Source organism: Stegostoma tigrinum, chromosome 18 (genome assembly GCF_030684315.1).
Source record: "Stegostoma tigrinum isolate sSteTig4 chromosome 18, sSteTig4.hap1, whole genome shotgun sequence".
Lineage (NCBI taxonomy): Eukaryota > Metazoa > Chordata > Chondrichthyes > Orectolobiformes > Stegostomatidae > Stegostoma > Stegostoma tigrinum.
In genome coordinates, this window is record NC_081371.1 from 6545128 (window position 1) to 6565135 (window position 20008).

General features: G+C 44.3%; 1 protein-coding gene across 1 annotated transcript in view; it reads left to right on the plus strand.

Annotated features, from left to right (window-relative positions):
* Positions 1 to 2324: 2324 nt before the first annotated feature.
* The window catches only part of LOC132210720 (uncharacterized), a 72111-nt gene continuing 54427 nt past the window's right edge, over positions 2325 to 20008 (plus strand). The window contains exons 1-9 of the mRNA XM_059652624.1: positions 2325 to 2468; positions 3009 to 3207; positions 3748 to 3870; positions 4979 to 5104; positions 9083 to 9268; positions 14097 to 14315; positions 15731 to 15850; positions 16799 to 16993; positions 19270 to 19368. Of these exons, the coding sequence (XP_059508607.1) occupies positions 2325 to 2468; positions 3009 to 3207; positions 3748 to 3870; positions 4979 to 5104; positions 9083 to 9268; positions 14097 to 14315; positions 15731 to 15850; positions 16799 to 16993; positions 19270 to 19368 (1411 nt within the window). The remainder of the gene's footprint in view (positions 2469 to 3008; positions 3208 to 3747; positions 3871 to 4978; positions 5105 to 9082; positions 9269 to 14096; positions 14316 to 15730; positions 15851 to 16798; positions 16994 to 19269; positions 19369 to 20008) is intronic.

Here is a 20008-nt window from a genome sequence, read left to right on the forward strand (position 1 = left end):
TTTTGAGAATTTTCCCTTCTCCTTTCAATGCAGTTGTTCTTACTTTTACAGTTCAGTTCTTCCATCCACGTCTGAACCAAGGTTATAGTGAGTTGTGGAGCTGACGGACCATGTCAGAAGCCAAACTGAGCAGGTTATTTCTTTGTAAGTGCCACTTTAGAGCATTGCTGACTCCCTCCATCACTTTGCTGATGACCAACAGTAAACTGATAGGGGCAATGTGGTGGCTCAGTGGTTAGCACTGATACCTCACAGCACCAAAGACTTGTGTTCAATTCCACCCTCGGGTGACTGTCTGTGTGGAGTTTGCACATTCTACCTGTGTCTGCGTAGGTTTCCTCCTACAGTCCAAAGACATGCAGGCTAGGCGGATTGGCCACGCTAAGTCACCCATAGTGTGCAGGGATGAGTAAGCTAGGTGGATTAGCCATGGGAAATGCAGAGTTACAGGAAGAGGGGTTTGCATCTGGGTGGGATGCTGTTCAAGGGGCCAATGTGGACTCAATGGGCTGAATGGCCTGCATCCACACTGTAGGGATTCTATGATTCATGTCCAATCAGTGATGGGCCAGGTTGGATTTGTCCTGCTTTATGTGGGCAGGACGAACCTAATTTTCCGCATTTGCCAGATGCCAGTGCTGTAACTAAACAGGAACAGCTTGATTAGTGACACAAGTTTAGTGCGATTGTAAGAATATTCTCAGGGCCCATTGCTATAAGACCATAAGACATAGGAGTGGAAGTAAGGCCATTCGGCCCATCGGGTCCACTCCGCCATTTACATCATGGCTGATGGGCATTTCAACTCCACTTCCCTGCACTCTCCCCATAGCCCTTAATTCCTTGTTTGATCAAGAATTTATCGATCTCTGCCTTGAAGGCATTTAACGTCCCGGCCTCCACTGCGCTCCGTGGCAATGAATTCCACAGGCCCACCACTCTCTGGCTGAAGAAATATCTCCTCATTTCAGTTTTAAATTTACCCCCTCTAATTCTAAGGCTGTGCCCACGGGTCCTAGTCTCCCTGCCTAACGGAAACAACTTCCCAGCGTCCACCCTTTCTAAGCCATACATTATCTTGTAAGTTTCTGTTAGATCTCCCTCAACCTTCTAAACTCTAATGAATACAATCCCAGGATCCTTAGCCCTTCATCGTATGTTAAACCTACCATTCCAGGGATCATCCGTGTGAATCTCTGCTGGACACCCTCCAACGCCAGTATGTCCTTCCTGAGGTGTGGGGCTCAAAGTTGGACACAGTATTCTAAATGGGGCCTAACTAGAGCTTTATAAAGCCTCAGAAGCACATTGCTGCTTTTATATTCCAACCCTCTTGAGATAAATGACAACATTACATTCGCTTTCTTAATCATGGACTCTACCTGCAAGTTAACCTTTAGAGAATCCTGGACTAACACTCCCAGATCCCTTTGTACTTCTGCTTTACGAATTTTCTCACCATTTAGAAAATAGTCCATGCCTGTATTTTTTTTTCCAAAGTGCAAAACCTCGCATTTGCTCACGTTTAATTTCATCAGCCATTTCCTGGCTTTGACAGTTTCCAGATTTCCTTTCCCACAGGAAAGTAGCAAATGAGATGGGATTTTACGACAGTCAAGTGATAATTTCATGGTCACCTTTACTGAAACTAGCTGTCTCTATGGCTCAATGCCTGGTGGTCTGTCTGGTGTAATTCCTTTCCTTAGACTTTGTAGTGGGCTAAAATAACTCACTGTCTTGTTAATCCATTCTCAGAGGATAGATGAGAGTCAACCACATTGCTTAGGTTCTGGAGTCTCGTGGATCAAAGTGGCAAATATTCTTCCCTACACCTGTTTCATGGTCACTACCAGATTAGCTTTTATAATTCAATACTTGTTAATTGAATTCAAATTCAAATTTAATGGTGGCTTTCAAGCCCATGTCCCCAGAGCCTTAGTTGGGGTCTCTGCTTCAGTAGCCCTGAGACCTTACAAAGTACACCTCCCCGGATATATACACCTCCCTGGAAAATGACATTCTGGATGTTTACAAAAACTGAAAGAACTGCACATGCTGTAAATCAGAAACAAAAACAAAGTTGCTGGAAAAGCTCAGCAGGTCTGGCAGCATCTGTGAGGGAAAAGAACAAAGTTAATATTTCAGGTCCAGTGTTCTGAGTAAGGGTCACTGGACCTGAAACGTTAACTGTGTTTCTTTTTACTTCACAGATGCTGCCAGAACTGCTGAGCTTTTCCAGCAACTTTGCTTTTGTTCTGGGTGTTCACAGCTTGCCAAAGTGGCTTTGCATCGAGTCTACTCCCCTGTTTTCTAGCTGTCCTGCGATGGATCCACAATCCAGCAATGCTCGAATTCAGAGTATTGTGCCAGATTTCCTAAAGAATGGCAACCACGTGCAGATTGCCACCCTGCCCCTTTCATCAGCGGTGAAAGAGTTCCGCAAGATTCCGGTCACCGCTGTTTTAGGAGTATGGAGTTGTGCTTCCATCTTGATAGGTCCCTCGTAGAGTTGATGAACAGTTGCAGGGGAAGATAAACCTTGTCCCCTTTTCATTAACAAGCAGTAAGTTGCTCCCTTCTGTAATTTCAAGGGTCAGCACCACAGACACTCCTGTGAAAGGGTGGGTATGCCAGTGCAAGGTTATGGTCCTGGGGGGAGGGGGGGCACTGAGTGCCAAGTGGGTAGATGACAGGAATCAAGATGTGTGGTGTGCCAGGTGGGTAGGGGTAGGTTCTGAGGGTGTCTAGGGGGAAGGCAGAGGCAATTCTAAGGTGCTGGGGGTAGGTAAAAACAGGTAATATAATGGGTAACAGTGAGTCATACGCAAGTGGCAAGAGGTCTAGGTAATGGAGTGCTTGGGGTATAGGGATGTGGGTATGGTGTGAGAGAGGTTGGATGTTAGTTGAATAGTTACTCAGGTGTTAAACTAGATTTTTAATAGTCCTAACGTTTCCCACGCAACTATTTTCCTGACCACAGTGGAACCGTCTTAATTCTCTAATGTAAGTGGAGACTTTCACCGAGTTCTGGGAGCACAGGAATTGCCCGACAGAATCTACAATTCCTCTGGAGCCTGCTACAGCTGAGATTCTGCAGGGTCCCCATGAGCGACTCTTGGATACCAACAGAAACTGGGCTTCTGGCCATCAGAAAATCCAGACCGTCCTCCTTCAGCGGCAGCCTGCCCACGTGCTCCCTGCTCCCATGTGTGAAACATCCTCCAGCACTACGCAAAGCCTACATTTGCTCCATTTGTGCCCTCCAGTGTATTACCACTACCCCCCTAGTGGCTGTCATGCTTTTACCTCTGTACCTCCCACCTCTCTGTCCTCCTCTGAACCACTTATTTAAGCTCATCTCCTAGAAATCTTTGACCACCTGCCCTAATGTCATTGGCTCAATGTCAAGTTTCATATGATGTGTTCTCCAACAAAACACCTTGAGATGATTTATTATGTTAACATAATTAATATAAATATGTTGACATAATTAACATAGGGACACTATAAACGTAAAGTATTTGAACAGTGGCCGAGGTTATAAATCAATCACACTTTACCTGCTGTCATAATTTTTTCTCCAATCCTTGTGCCAGCGAATCTCAAGGAGTGTTCTGTGAGGGAACGTCCATTAATCTATTTCTTTCTGAAAGGCTGAGTCCAAATTGGCTTGTGGAATATCAGAAAGTTTCAGGTTATCAAAGTTGGAGATCCTCCAATGAGCTCTTCCTTTCCTCTAATCCCCAGATGTGAACGAGTGTGAAAGTGGAAGCCACGACTGTCACAGCTCGGCCTCCTGTTTCAACATCCCCGGATCTTTCCAATGTGTGTGTGAGGCTGGTTACACTGGAGATGGGCGGGACTGTACAGGTGAATAACACTGACACGTTCACAATGACACCACTTTCCTCTCATGCTTCTATTTCTCACATTCTTGCCCTTACTGCGAGTATTATTTGGACCTATTTCCCATCTATATTCATAAGTTTGCTGATGGAGTTTACTGGGGAATAGGTGTTGAAGAACATATAAATATCCAGAAGAGGGGTACAGGCAGATTGGGGGAATGGGCAAGATGGCAGATGGAATGCAATGTGATGAACTGTAGAGTTATCCACTTTGGTAAGAAGTAGAAAAATAGTTTTTTTTATGCAGGGGCTGAGAAATGTTTGCATTCAGCATGTCAGGTGCATACTTCTACTTCAGGCACAAAGTTGAGATGTAGGTGCAAGCAATTAGGGAGGCAAATGGTGATAATAAAATGTGAGGCTGGATGAACACGGCAGGTCAAGCAGCATCTCAGGAGCACAAAAGCTGACGTTTCGGGCCTAGACCCTTCATCAGATGAATGGTCTAGGCCCGAAACGTCAGCTTTTGTGCTCCTGAGATGCTGCTTGGCCTGCTGTGTTCATCCAGCCTCACATTTTATTATCTTGGAATTCTCCAGCATCTGCAGTTCCCATTATCTCTGGCAAATGGTGATGTTAGTTTTTGGCTGCACCTGGAGTAGTGTGTGCAGTTTTGATCTCCTCCTCTAAGGTAGAAGAGAAGTCAAGAAAGTGATGGTGCAGGCCTTTTCAGAATGAAAGTAATGAAGTGAATCCAATGCTCCAGGTTACAGTGCGTCATAAGGCTGTCCTCCCCACAGGGAGTCCAACAAAGGTTCACTGTGAGGAAAGAATGAGTTGACTAAACATCACTCTGCAGAGAATGGCAAAAATATGGAACACCATTCCAGAGGGAATACTTGAAGAGGTAGGTATGCATGCTGTTTAAGAGGAAACTGTAAAATGAAAGGGGACAAAAGCTTTGACTCACGAGCTAGGACAAATCTTTTTGTTGCTTGGGATTACTGACCAGTTAAAGCCTTAGTAGAGCCCTGGTGAAGTACGTCCTGACAGCCAGGGATTATTCCAGGTCCTCAACCAGGTTCGCTCTCTGATTCACTGCTGTTTTATTTTTTTAACGTTGCTTTCAGATGTTAACGAGTGTGCGAATCCAGCAATGAACCAGTGTGACCCAAACGCAGAGTGCCTGAACTCTGATGGTTCCTACAGCTGTGAGTGCAAACCCTACTACACAGGGAATGGGACACATTGTGAAGGTAAGCAGCAGGGCTCAGATCCTAGCCTCCTCCTTACCATAGAACATGAAGATACACTGGGCTGGAGAACTACCTTTATGGCCTACTGATGGTAACGGAGTGTTCAACACTATTCGTGACTCCTCAGATACTGAAGCAGTCCATGTCCATGCAACAAGATGTGGACAATATCCAGGCTTGGGCTGACAAGTGGCAAGTAACATTCATGACACACAAATGCCAGGCTATGACCAGCTTCAATGAGAGACAATTTAACCATTATCCATTGACATTCAAGATCATTCAACAGAAAAATGGAAGTCACTCAGATGATTTCTCACTCTCTCTCTCTCTCTATCTCACTCTCTCTATCTCTCTATCTCACTCTCTCTATCTCTCTCTATCTCTCTCTCTCTCTATCTCTCTCTCCCTCTCTCTCTCTCATGCATATGCTCCCACATTCTTGCTCACATGCACATGTGCACACGCACACACTCCCTCATTTTCGCACACGCATGCGCATGCTTACACACAAACACATGGGCCAACATTTTCTCCTTTTTGTTGCTAAGTATGGAGTTAAGTATCATTTACAGCAAAACACACTTCACCACCTCCAAGATGAAAGCTGTGAAATTGAGTGCCAATCAGCCAATTAAGTGATGATCCAGTAAGATTTCTGGCTAATCATTTCTTGGGATATTAATGACCTGCCTCAAATGCCAAACAGAACTCAGGAGCCCACTGTGAGCAGCAGGCATTATCCCAAAGGGCAAGGTTGCTGGTTGCTTCGCAACACTGAAGACCAGGAGTAGCAGGAAGTGAGTGACTATTTTTGGGAGGGGAGGCGAGAGGACACAGTGTCTCAAGGTAGGGGGTCATGAGAAGATGGATGTGCAAGGCAAACATGGAATTTCAGCTTTACACTGGTCAACCATACCCCACCCATTTGCCTGAATGCCCCCAGATCGTAGAGTCATAGAGATATACAGCATGGAAACAGACCCTTCAGCCCAACTCGTCCATGCCGACCAGATATCCTATATGAACATAGTCCCATTTGCCAGCATTTGGCCTCAATCCTTCTAGATCCTTTCTATTCATGTATCCATCCAGATGCCTTTTAAACATTACAACTGTGCAGCCTCCACCACTCCCTCTAGCAGCTCACTCCATACACACACCACCCTCTTGAAAAAGTTGTCCTTGAGGTTCTTTTTGTGTATTTTTGTCTCACCTTAAACCCTTGCTCTCTAGTATTGCTGTCTCCTGCACTGGAGGAAAAATCCTGCCTCTTTACCATATCCATGCCCCTCATGATTTTATAAACCTCTGTAACGTCACCCCTCAGCCTCTGACATTGCAGGGAAAATAGCCCCAACCTATTCAAGCCTTTCCCTATAGCTCAAACCCTGCAACCCTGGCAACATAATTCTTCTCTGAACCCTTTCTAGTTTTCCCACATCCTTCCTGTAGGGTGGAGTCCAGAATTGCATGGAGTATTCCAAAAGTGGCCAAAGCAATGTTCTGTATAGCTACAACATGACCTTCCAACTCCTTCACTCAATGCACTGACCAATACAGGCAAGCATAGCAAACACTGCCTTCACTATCCTATCTATCTGCAACTCAACTTTCAAGTAACCATGAACCTGCACTCCAAAGTCACTGTTCAGCGACACTCCCCAGGACCCTACTGTTAAGTGTATAAGTCCTGCCTTGATTTGCTTTTCTAAAATGCAACACCTCACTTTTATCTTAATTAAACTCCATCTGCCACTCCTTGGCTCATTGGCCCATCAGATCAAGATCTCATTGTACTCTAGGTTAACCATCTTTGCTGTCCATGATTCCATCAATTTTAGTATTATCTGAAAACTTACCACCCATACCTTCTATGTTCACATCCAAATCAATTATATAAATGACAAAAAGCAGTGGACCCAGCACCAATCCTTGTGGCACACTGCTGGTCACAGGCCTCCGGTCTGAAAAGCAAACCTCCATCACCAACCTCTGTCTTCTATCTTTGAGCCAGCTTTGTATCCAAATGGCTGGCTCTCCCTGTACTCCATGTGATCTAACCTTATTAACCAGTCTAATCATGAGGAGCTTTGTCAAATGCCTTACTGAAGTCCATATAGATCCCGTCCACCACACTGCCCTCTTTACTTCTTCAAAACCTCAATCAAGATGGTGAGATATGATTTCCCACACACAGAGCCATGTTGCCTATCCCTAATCAGACCTTACTTTTCCGAATACGTGTAAACTCTGTCTCTCAAGATGCCCTCCAACCACTTGCTCACCACCCACATCAGGCTCGCTGGTCTAGAGTTCCCTGACTTTTCCATTACCACCTTGCTTAAATAGTGGCTCCACGTTAGCCAACCTCCAGTCTTCCGGCACCTCACCTGTGGCTACCAATGATACGAAGATCAAAGCAAGTCCAGACCCCTGGCAGGCAGGATGCCTTGCCATAGCAGTCAGGACAGTTGCCACATTTTCCACCTTGCCAGGGACAAAGCTAACCAGACCGGTGGCAAACTAAATGCCCTTAAGTGGCCGTCATGTCACCAGTTATGGGCCCCAGGTGGCATGCTGGGAAGGTGGATCATGAGTCTTTCCACCCAGGGAAAAATGGGGTTGGGTGTCTTACAGGTGTCAACTTGCCTCATTCATTTGCCCTACCCAGCACTTTCCCTGACCCCTCTGGGGGAAATTCTGCTCTCACCAATCAATTTGAAGCAGATCAAAAACCAGCAGAAATGGTTTTGAGGCTGTGGCAATGGAAATAGTTTATAATGTTTTCTACATCCTTCTGTCTGATGTGCAGTTTAGTCTGTAACCCGATGTTGTGTGATTTCTATCTTTGACCTTCTCTCCACACATTTGTTTCAAGCGCCCAGCAAGTTCTCTCCAAATGAAACTCGCATCAAGCTGCCCTTTAAGACATACCTGCATGGACAGAGGCTTAATGCAGGTCATTCCCAATGAACTCAGTGGATGGAGTCATTTTCTGAGTGGAATACCTTGGTAACATCCTGGCTGGAGCACTGTGTGCCATCAAGCAAACTGACTCAGCATCCTATTGAAAGGGAAACACAGCAAACAGGGGTTGTGGGCACAGCAGAAGCTCAAAATCAACTTCTGAGTTAGTTAGAACTGCTGAAGCTAGAGTCACAGATAACACAGTGTGGAGCTGGAGGAACACAGCAGGCTGGGCAGCATCAGAGGAGCAGGAAAGCTGACATTTCTGAAGAAGGGTCCCGACCCCAAACGTCAACTTTCCTGCTCTTCTGATGCTGCCTGGCCTGCTGTTTTCCACCAGCTCCACACTGTGTTATCTCAAAATCCCACCTGCCCTTTGAGCTATGTTAGAACCTGTCTGAATGGGTTGATTTTAAAAAGTCACCATAGTCCCATAAGGCTGTCCTTAGAGAGAGCAGGACAGCTGTTGGTGAATTTAACCTGAGCGTCACCCTGTCTCAGGCAAGGGGTGAGGTCGAGAAGTGAGGGCCTCAGGCGGTATGGGAGTTGAACCCACGCTGTTGGTGTTGGTCTGCATCACAAGCCAGGCCTAATGAATCCCCTTGATTAAAAATATATGCCGAAGGAGGGCTTAGTTCAACCAGGCTGAACATACATGCAAGACAACTCCCATGCAGACCGGAACCTCAGCAGTTAACTTAGGATGGACTGGCAAGATGAAAAAATTGAGGATGATCCTAAGTCACAAACAGTAGCTGTAGAATTAGTGTAAAATGCCAAGAGGGATTCAGCTGCACCTACCCAACATGTTTGAGAAACTAAGGCTTTGAGGAGTATAATTCCATGGGCAGAATCAGCTGAACTACAGTGAACGTTGCTACTTTATCAACACATTTGTTGAAGGGCTCTTTTGGAGTCACTCCATTGTGGAATTGTAAAATACTGCAGGGAAGTTAGAAAGAGGGAACCAAGACTAAGCCACTTCATGTTTTCTTTCTCTGTTTCTAGGTTGTTTTTGCCCACCAGAAATTATCCCAGGAACAGCGAATCAGCCAGCTCTTTCAGGCAATCCCTGTCTGTGTGTATCAGGCTTCATCATGTCCAATAACTTCCCGAGTCTGTACCAGAACAGTGCAGACATGTACTGGTTCTTCAACATGGCTCAGATGTCTAACGCCTCTCGACGATACACAGGTAAGTGGGAACTCCGTTCCTGAAGGTGAAAGGATCTACTTTGAACTGCTGCATCATTTACTGATCAGAAGAGTCATTCAGTATTACAGCACAGAACCAGCATCTACCATTTTCTCTGGCACCTTGTTTCATGCGTGCACCACCCCCTAAGGAAAAGTTGCTCCTGGGTCCCTTTTAAATCTTTCCCCTCTCACCTTAAACCTATGGCCTTTAGTTTTGAACTCCCCTACCCTGGGGAAAAGACCTTGGCTACTCACCTTTATAAAATCTTGGGGGCATGGATAAACCTCCTTTGATACTGTAGGGGAGAAAGTCCCAGCCTTTCCAGATTGTCCTTAAATTCAAGCCCTCCAGTCTTGGTAACATCCTTGTAAATCTTTTAGCACCCTATCCAGTTTAATTACACCCTTCCTATTAGCAGGGAGACCAGAATTGTACACAGTACTCCACCAGTGACCTTGCCAATGTTCCAACTACTGTACTCAGTGCTCTGACCGATGAAGGCAAGCATGTCAAACACCTCCTTCATCACCGTCTACTTGTAACAACACTTTCAAGCAATTACTTAACTTCACCCCGAGGTGTGTCTGTTCGGCAACAGTCCTCAGGGCCTTGCTATTGACTGTATAAGTCCTGCTCAGCTTTGTCTCACCAAAATGCAACACCTCACATTTATCTGCACCAAACCCCACCTGCCATTCCTCAGCAAATCGAGATCCAGTTGCATTTTTAGATATCCCTAAAGTAGACTCTTGGGAGCCACTGAGAGTTGTTTCACTGCTTGGCCTGCAGCTGTCAATTTTGCTTGGATGCTATCCTGGGAGCTTTGACCTTCTGAATTTTTGCCGACATCCCCCTAGCGTGGGTCCACTTAAAACATCGATTTCCATGGTAGACAATGATTATTGGCAACAGAAACTCCCACATTCCACAATCCAGAAACTATTGTACACGATGTGCGCTTTTCACCTGTTCCAGGATAGTTGCAACAGAGTTACATCCGGAAACACTATTGCCTTCCTGCTTGCCATCAGTCAGCCTGAACATAAATGAAAGAAGGAAGCTCCCTTCATCTTGATTTACTCTCTGGAGCATTCAGGGAATTAAGTTTTAAATCCAAGATCATCTGGGAGTTTTGTCCATCCAGACGCAGCCCCAACAGGAATGAAAGTTGAGCGGATTGGGATAGGGAGCCTAGCCTAACACAGCGTGTTCTCCATGATAGTGTTGATGCTCATAGCAGTATTTCTGCCAACTCTGGATTGCCCAATTTATAGGAAAAACGGACTGAAACTCCTGTCAGCGCAGCCAGGTAGTAAACTCCAGACAACGGAGTAAATGTTTCCTATTGTTTAATGACTGGTTGTGAAGATAGACATCTTGTAAAATTTAAATCATCTCCTAACACCACGTCATGACTCTACAGAAGAGATGGACTTGCAAACGCCTCCATTTGTATCTGTTGCACATGGTAATCTGAGGATGTCCCAAACAGTTCTATAACCAATAGTGCAGTTTTGGAGTGAAAATTCTAATAAGTTCTTAATAATTAACCTAGAATAAACAGTAAAGAAGAATAGAATGAGGAAGTAGGAAGTAACAAGTTGGTACAGCAGCAAACAATTTGAACACAACAAAATCCCACAACAGCACTAAGATAAATTTCTAGATAATCTGCGTTTAGTGATATTTGTGAATGGATAAATGTTGCCAGAATGTCACAAGGCATCTCCCTGCACTTTTCCATTCAGCCAAGGGCAGGAAAAAGCTCAGTTTAACTTGCTTCAGAATTTCCTCTTGACTCCAGTTCCAAAGCAAGCAGTTGCTTCTTAATGCCCTCATTATGAACAATCCAACACTGCCCAGGAACACCATTGTCAAAACCAGATGATATGGCCATTACTCTTATCACTGTATGCACTGTACTCCCTGTACACCCATGACAGCGTTACCAAATTCCAAACGAACGCCATCTACAAGTTTGCTGACAACACCACTGGAGTAGGATGGATCTCTAACAACAATGAGTCAAAATAGAGAAGGGAGATAGAGTGCTTGGTGATGTGGCTCAATGAAAACAACCTCTCTCTCAACTTCGGCAAAAATAAAGAACTGATCATTGACTGAAGAAAGAAAGGAGGAGAACATGCCCCCATCGACATCAATGGAGCTGAGATTGAGAGAGTAGAGGGCATCATGTTCCCCAGAGTGACGATAACCAACAACCTGTCCTGGTCTTATCACATAGATGGATAGTCAAGAAGGCACAATGATGCCTCTTCTTCCTCAGGCAGCTCGGAAAATTTGGCATGTCCATAATGTCCCTCACCAACTTCTACAGATGCACCATTGAAAGCGTACTGTCTGGGTACATAATGGCTTGGTATAGTAACTGCTCTGCCCAGGACCGTAAGAAACTACAGAAGGTGGCCTGGGCTGTGCGCACCATCACAGAAGCCAACCTTCCACCCATGGGACTGTATTTACACCACTCACTGCTACGGAAAGGCTGCCAATATCATCAAAGACACATCGCAGCCCGGTAATGATCTCCTAAAAACTCTTCCGTCAGGCAGAAGCCTGAACACACGCACCAGCAAGTTCAGGAACAGCTTCTTCCCAATCATTATCTGCCTGGCAAATGGACTCTCTAGCTTCAGATAATGCTGATCTTGCTAACATTGATCTTGCCTAGCACACACCCTGTGCAATGTAACTTGCATGCTTCTGCCTAAGTCTTTTTGATCTGTACATCCTTGCTTGCCATGATCTGCCTGTACCACTCATAAACAAAGCTTTTCACTGTACTTCAGTACAAATGACAATAAATCAACCAGTCAATTGCAGGACTTCCAGTGCAGAAATTGGCCTCGACCTTTACCCAGATTACCACGCTTCAGATTTACCTTTGAAGTTCTCTTGCCAGCCTGAGAGGTCCTCATTACAGAGTAATGTGCAAAAAGACCGAGAAAGACATCTGTTTCCCATGGGCTCTCGCTGTCAACCACTGCAATTAAGCATTCCAACTCCCATGGATACTAGTCACCAGTTACCAGGCAATCATCAGGAAGAAGCAAAACACCGCTCCAAGCCAATCCCCAGGACTGGGGTGCAAAGAATTCTGTGGAGTTCCTGACCAATTCCTGTAGGTATCAACAACTGTTGAAATGTTGGAAATACAGCAGACCTCGTACATGCAACAAGGCCTCACATAAAGCAATCTGATAATGACCAGATAATCTGTGTACTCTTGATGTTATAGAATCATAGAGTTTTACAGTACAGAAGAAGGCTGTTTGACCTATCATGTCTGTTCCAGCTCCCAAAAGAATAGCTGGTCCCACTCATCAGCCCATCTCCGTGGCCCTTTGAATCTCACTTTCAAATATATATCCAGCCCTCTTTTGAAACCTCCTATGGAATCCACCTCCACCACTTTCCCAGGCAGTGCATTCCAAACCTTGACCAAGCTCTGAGTAAAGAATTATTTTCCTCATTTCATTTCTATCTCTCTTGCTGACAAGTCTGAAATTGTGACCCTTAGTTACTGACATACCTACTAGTGGAAACAGAATATCCTTCTTTATCCTGACAAAATTGCTCACAATTTGAATTCCTCAATAAGGTCACCTCTTCATCTTCTCTGCTCCAAGGAGAACAAGCCCAACCCCTCTAATCTTTATCTAAAATCTCCAGTTCCTGGTATTATTCTTGTAAATCTTCTTTGAAGTCTCTCCAGGGCTACAAGATCCTTCATTAAATAAGGTGCCCAGAACTGAACACAATACTCCAAATGTGGTCTGACCAATGATTTGTAGAGGTGTTGCATCATTCCTTGCTTTTATACTTGATGCCCCTATTTATAAACACAAGGATCCTATAAACCTTCTCAACAACTGTTTCAACTTGCCTGGCCACCTTCAGAGAATCGTGTATGTGAGTCCAGAGGTCCGTCTGCTTCTGTACTCCCCTCAATGTTGCACCATTGAGCCTGGAGCCTGTGTTTCTTCTACCAAAATGCATGACCTCACATTTCTGTGCATTGAAATTCCATCTGCTGTGTGCCTGCCCAGTAGGCCAATTTGTCAGCACTCCTCTGAAGTTGCTCAGTGTCATGCTCACTGTTCACTGTTCTTCCTAGCATGGTAGCAACTGCAGATTTAAAGATTTTGCCCTGAATACCCATCTTCAAATCATTTATATCAATCAGAAAAACAAGGGTCCCAACACTGATCCCTGGGGATCACCACTTTCAACTCATCTCTGCTGTTTGGGGAATAATTATAGCCAAGACATCATGGAGATCTACTCTTTGAAGTCGCGTGTGGGACATCTTACATCAACAGATCTCATACTTTCTCATGTGGCTCGGTATCTGTTCTCTTTTTATTGTTTCTATAAATATCAGTTGTTGTAGTTGAGTCTCCATTTGGATTATGTGCTTATATCTGAAATCATAGAAACTATTGCAGGAGTAGGCCATTCGGCCCTCTGAGCCTGCTCCACCACTCAGTACAATCATGGCTGATTATCCAACTCTGCACTTTGTTCCCATTTGCATTTTAGACTTATAGCTTCCTGTAGCCTGAACTACATCAAATTCCTTCTCGAAAACATTCCCTGTTTTGGCTTTGACTGCCTGATGTGACACAGGATTCCACAAGCTGATAACACTGGGTGAAGAAATCCATTACCTTCTGACTCAGAGTCACGACAGCTAATCTTCAGTAACATAAGGGGACCACGAGTGTGCACAGTATCTTTGTCTATGTTTGAAGCAATGGCCAACATGAGCACTGTACAACATCCATATTGTTATTCCACACAGGAATCCGATTCTGGGTGCAGTCACTGTCTGTGGAGTCCCAGGAGGATTACATCTCCTTCGGATGTGGAACAGATCCCAAGCGACGGAAGCAGTTCGCACTGACCAAGAAACACTTGAACACCACGACCTTTGACCTCTCCAACTGCACAGACTCCTGGGTCCATTTCCACTCTGGCCCAAATGTGCCGAACACAAGGTTCAGAATTTACTATGAAATGGGTGAGTTTTGTTCAATTCTTTTGTTTTATTGTCAAGCAATTCTTTGCTTGTGACCCCAACCTCGAGATTACTCCAATTCTCTCTCTCATCAAAGACCAACTGAGAATTAGGGCTTCACATTGCAATATTATTAAAAAGCCATTTCAAATTGATTGACTTGTGTTGGCACGGTATACCCTGTTCAAAGACCACCCAGGTAAATATCTTCAAACAGTATGTTGAGTGAAGAGAAGCAGGGACAGAACCAGAACACTCAGAGATAAGCTATATACACTGCTGGCTAACAGGAAGTGGAGCGTTCATGTAAATGATGATGAGTGCTCTGCCTTAAGGATTGATCCTAGGGCCTGAACTGTTCACAATCTATAAAAATGACTCGGGTGAAGGGCCAGAAGGTATTGTTATCAAATTTGCAGATGAGTTGTGAACAGGACTTAAGGAAGTTAGGAAAAGATATTAGTAAGTGACTGGGTAAAAATGTGGCAAGTAGGACGTAATATGAGAAAATGTGAAATTGCCGATTTTGGAAGGAAGAATAAAAGAAGAAGCATATTATCCAAATGGTGAAAGATTTCAGAGCATGAATCACAAAAACATAATATGCAGGTCTGGCAAGTAATTAGAGAAGCTAATAGAATGTCATCATTTCTCATAGGACACCCACAGTGTGGAAACAAGCCATATAACCCACTCAGTCTACACCGACCCTCCTGAAGAGTTTACTACCCGCACCCCGCTCCGTTAACCTATCCCTGTATTTCTGCAATTCCCCTGGCTAACCCATCTAGCCTGCACATCCTGGACACACCTATGTGGCAATTTAGTGTGGCCAATCCAACTTTGGACTGTGGGAGAAAACTGGAGCAGCCAGAGGAAACCCACGCACACAGGGTGGAATCAACCCTGGGTCCCTGACGCTGTGAGACCTGAAAGGGTGGTGGAAACTGAGTCCTGGAATTTTTATTAAGGCAGAGGTGGGAGATTCTCACTGAGCAAGGAGTGGAATGCTTATCGGAGGTAAGCAGAAATGCAAATTTGAGACTACAGCCTGATCTGCCATGATCTCCCTGAGGGGCTGAATGGCCAAATCCTGCTCCTGATTAGTGTGTTCTGATGTACCAGGGACGAGAGAGCGGGGGGGCAGAGTAGATGAGCAGAGGCAGATATTTTGTAACACTTAGCAAAAACTTATACTGGTTGAAAAGGAGGACTCAATGAAACAAAGAACCACTAGGTACAGGACAGTGACAGATTATTTAAACCAATATTTTGCAAAGTAGTAGAGGTCACTATAAAGATCTCAAAGATAATTGATAAGCAAGATCTAATTGTCTGACTCAGAGCCTGGCCATTCCCTGACTTGTCCCTTCACTGTGTGAACACATTAATATCCCTGTGTGCCCTTGGTTTTGCAGTGCCACGTCTGTGCCAGAGCCTGAGTTGTGACGTCAATGCCGCTTGTCACACAGATAGCTCCGGGTCCCTGGTATGTCGCTGCAAACCAGGCTGGAGGAGATCAGGTCCCAGGTGTTACGGTAAGGCATTCCCACCACATGCATTTCTCTCCACTGAAGCCAGTTTTTATACTGTCCCAGTTTGTGTTTGGAGCCTGATGGAGCTGCAGCTGAACCCTGGAGTTTGCATAGAGCCTGGATTGTTGTGTGTGAGCTTGGCTCAGTCGGTAGCTCATTGGGCTGTGTGTCAGGAGGTCAAGGGTTCGAGTTCACTTGAAAAATTGATTATGTTAATATTAATGAGCTCCTGAAATAACTGGGCAGAGGCTGGGTTCTGTCACCACGCTACCTTCTATTTACCAATGCACAGTACACTAGCTATGAGCAGCCTGCTCAGGGTCAGTGTCTTTCTGATAACATTCCAGTCTCCTGGTTATATTGGCCAGCCAGAGCTTTCCTCATTGGTCCAGGTTAACAACTCCAATCAAGAACCTTGTAGTCAACAAGATCCATCTGGTTCCAATCACTAATGCTACCTTCCCTTGAGAACAACCCTGTGGACCAATAGGACTATGGCCATTTCGCTTTTATATCCAGTTTTTTCGATGCTTTCTAAGAAAGCAGGAGATGCTTGAGTGTATATAAGAGAGTTCAGGAGACATGAAGGCGCAAAGTCGGATGCAGAGTCTGAACAGTTACACTGCAGTTACCCAATGCAGTGTACCTGTAATCATGTGTCCCTTTATATGCCCTAATTGTTCAATATTAAAGAAAAACATTATTTCATGAACCAACAATTCAGATCGCTAGCGCTGATATGGTTCCTACCAATTTTAATGTCTGAGAACTTCAGCAAGGAGATGTTGTTAATTCCACTCTGTTTTCTTGTGATGCTGTAAATATTTACTAGTCCCTGTGGTTGTTCGTTAATTGCTTATGGCCAATGCCTGTTCTAGCTGTATACACTTTCTTGCTTTGCAGTAAGTTCTGAATTTTAACAAGCTGTCTACCTCTCCACTTCTTCCCCAGAGCTCAGGAACATAGTGCAAGCTGTAACAGCCAATGTCACAGGGCCCAACGTCACATTGAGATGGACGGTCATCCCAATACCGGGAACTGAGATTCTCAACTACCAAATTAATACAAACTGCACAAACCACACCAACGGGGCCATCCAACTGCAAATGTTCCAGCCTGGAAACACCACCAATTTACTGTTAACTGGTAGGTATTTCAGATCTCACTGAGACTTCTGTGTCCTCAGACACTGCTTAGTGTTTTGAAGACTGCAATAACCTGGCCTATAAAACCTGAAGTTTTATTTTATTATTTTTTAAGATGGAATTTCCCTGGCTTTGCCTAGATTTTGCCTTTTTTTTTTATCTTTTATCCTGTTCTAAATACTCTTGCATTTATTAGAAGAGAGCATCAAGTGGTCAGTGAAGTGAAATCAGGGATGGAGTTTGAGCCGGGAAGAGGTACAGACTTGAGGCATGGGCCTTGAGCTTGAGCAGGGAGGTAAAGCAGGGAAGTCCTAGGGATTGACTGTTAATGGCATTCACTGAACTGATGTCCTCAGGAACCTTCTCGTTGGTGATCCCTGTCGATAAGATTGCTGTAGTCACTTGCCATTACAGTGAGCTCAGGCAGATCCTGCTCTAGAATCCCCTCAATGAAACAAAAATGAAGTTAACCAAGACTCTCACTGAGACCAGCCAACTTAGCGACACATATTTACATTTCAGTCGCATCTTAAAGAATCACCAAGACGATTCAGAGGGACATCAAACAAAGTGACAGTGAGACATAAAAATCAATATGATGACAGGAGACCGACTATTTGTCAAAGAGTTCAGTTTTAAGTAGTATTTTGAAGGAGGCAAGCGAGGTGAGCAGGTTTAGGCAGTTAATTCTAGTTCCAACTGAATGCCTTAGCTGTGGTGAATTAGTTTGTTAAGGTATCACACATTAAGCTGCTTACTAAGATAAGAGCCCGTGGTGTTAGAGCTAATACATGAATATGCACAGAGGATTGGCTAACCAATAGCAGACGGGGAGTTGGGATATAGAGGGCATTTTCTGGATGGTGACCTTGTAACTAGTGGAGAACCACAGGATCAATGTTGGGCCACAGGGTGTATATGTTAACAGCTTGGATGTGGAAATGTATTATCACCTGGTTTAAAGATGACACATGACTAGGTGGGGAGGCAAGTGGTGAGGATGATATAAAGAATCTGCAGAGGGCTAAGTGAATGGGCAAAGAATTGGCAGATGGAATATCGTGTGGGAAAATGTGAAGTTACACACTTTGGAAGCATGGAGGAGCTAAATATTGAAATGGAGCAAGACCGCAGAAAACCACAGTACAGCAAAGGTTGGGACTCATTGCCAAAAAACTCACATCCAAATTCAGCAGGTAATGGGGAAGGTGATTGGAATATTGGCCTTCATTTCAAAAGGAGTGGAGTATAAAAGTCAGAAGATCTTACTAAAACTATATAAGACACTAGTCGGCCAACACCTGGAGTTTTGGCCCACTTAGCTAAACAAGGTTGTGCTGGGATTGGAGGCAGCCCAGCGAAGGTTCACTGGGCTGACCCTGGGTGTGGTGGGGTTTTCCTATAAGGAGTGGTTGAGTAGGTTAGGCCTGTACTCAATTAGAGTTTGGAAGAACGAAGGCAAACGCTATTGAAACATACAAGATTTTTGGTGGGCTTGACAGGGTAGATACTGAGGGTTGTTTCTGCTTTTGAGACAGTCTAACACCAGAGAGCATAATGTCAGAGTAAGGGGAGGCCCATTTAAGGATGACAAGGATTTTTTTACTAAACATTGTCAATCTGTAGAACTCTTTATTGTAAAGATCTGTAGAGGCTTGGCCATTAAGTATATTCAAGGCTGGGATAGATTTTTTAATCAGAAGGAGAATCGAGGATATGTGGAAAAGGCAGGGAAGTGAATTTAAGGACTACCCAATCAGTCATGATCTCGTTGAATGTCAGAACAGACATAACAGAAGAAAATGACCTATTTCTGCTCTTACATCTACATCATTTGGAACAATTAAACCTGGACATATTTAAGAAGCCAGAATTAGAGGGTCACAGCTGATTAGAACATTAAGGGCTGGAGCACAAATCAGATATATGAAATAAAGCCCAAAGAGGGATTAGAAACCCTGGGCGAGAATGTTAAAATAATGCTGTGCTGTCCAGCAAGCTGCTGTAGGTCATTGTGCGCTAGCAGGATCAGTGAACAGGGTTTTCTGTCTGTTTAGTTATTGATGATAGGGTTTGCAATGGACTCATGTTGAAGACGGTGTAAACTGGCAAAGAGCAGGAGTAGGATATTGGACATTCCAAAGTCTATGTGGTCCAACCCCACACTGAAGTAGATTACTTACTTCAGTAGAAGAGAAACTCGGAGATTTGTGTGCGGAAATTATTTTTTATATGTCTTATATGTAGTCTCGGTGACTAATGTGCTGGAAATTGCAGGTCTGGGTCCCCTGTCACTGTGTACCACTGTGATCCAGGTAAACACTTCCTCAGATGGCCTGGTGACCACTCAGCCTTTTACCTTCAAGACTTACTCTGGTGAGTTCTTTCTGATTCTTTTGTGACTTCTTTCACAAAATTCCATTCTGTGACAATTTTCAGCAGCATCGAAATCAGTGAGAGGTCATGTTTTTATACCTGTTCAATCAAAAACAATGAAATGCATTCTGCCTTTTATCACAAAGCTGGCTGGAATTCAGTCAAGAGAGAAGTATTTCAAGTATCTACTGCTTTAGTTAGGCCACATCCAAGGCACTGGGTGCTGTGTTTAGTTTCAGGGCATCACATTTGCGAAATAATTCAACAGCCTTGCAAGAAGCAGATTCACTTGTATGATGCCAGTCTTTACAGGGCTAAATTATGATTCTTGATTGCATAAGTGTGGCTTGCGTCTAGGAGATTGAGTACAGATAAAGAGCTGAGTATAAGATTGAGACACGATTAAATCTAGGGGATTGTAAACTTACAATTAGATTTAAGCTGTTCAAGAGTGAAGTTAGAAGATATTTCTCCCTTTGTACAGTAAGAAGATTGTGTGTACCTAGTGCTTTTTCAGGTTGAGATTTTCTTTTGCTTTGGGTGATATTAACAACTGGGGCAAAAGGAAGCTGAATAGAGTTAATGTACAGATCAGCCATGGCCTCATCAAATTCTATTCAATTCACTAGATTGATTGGCT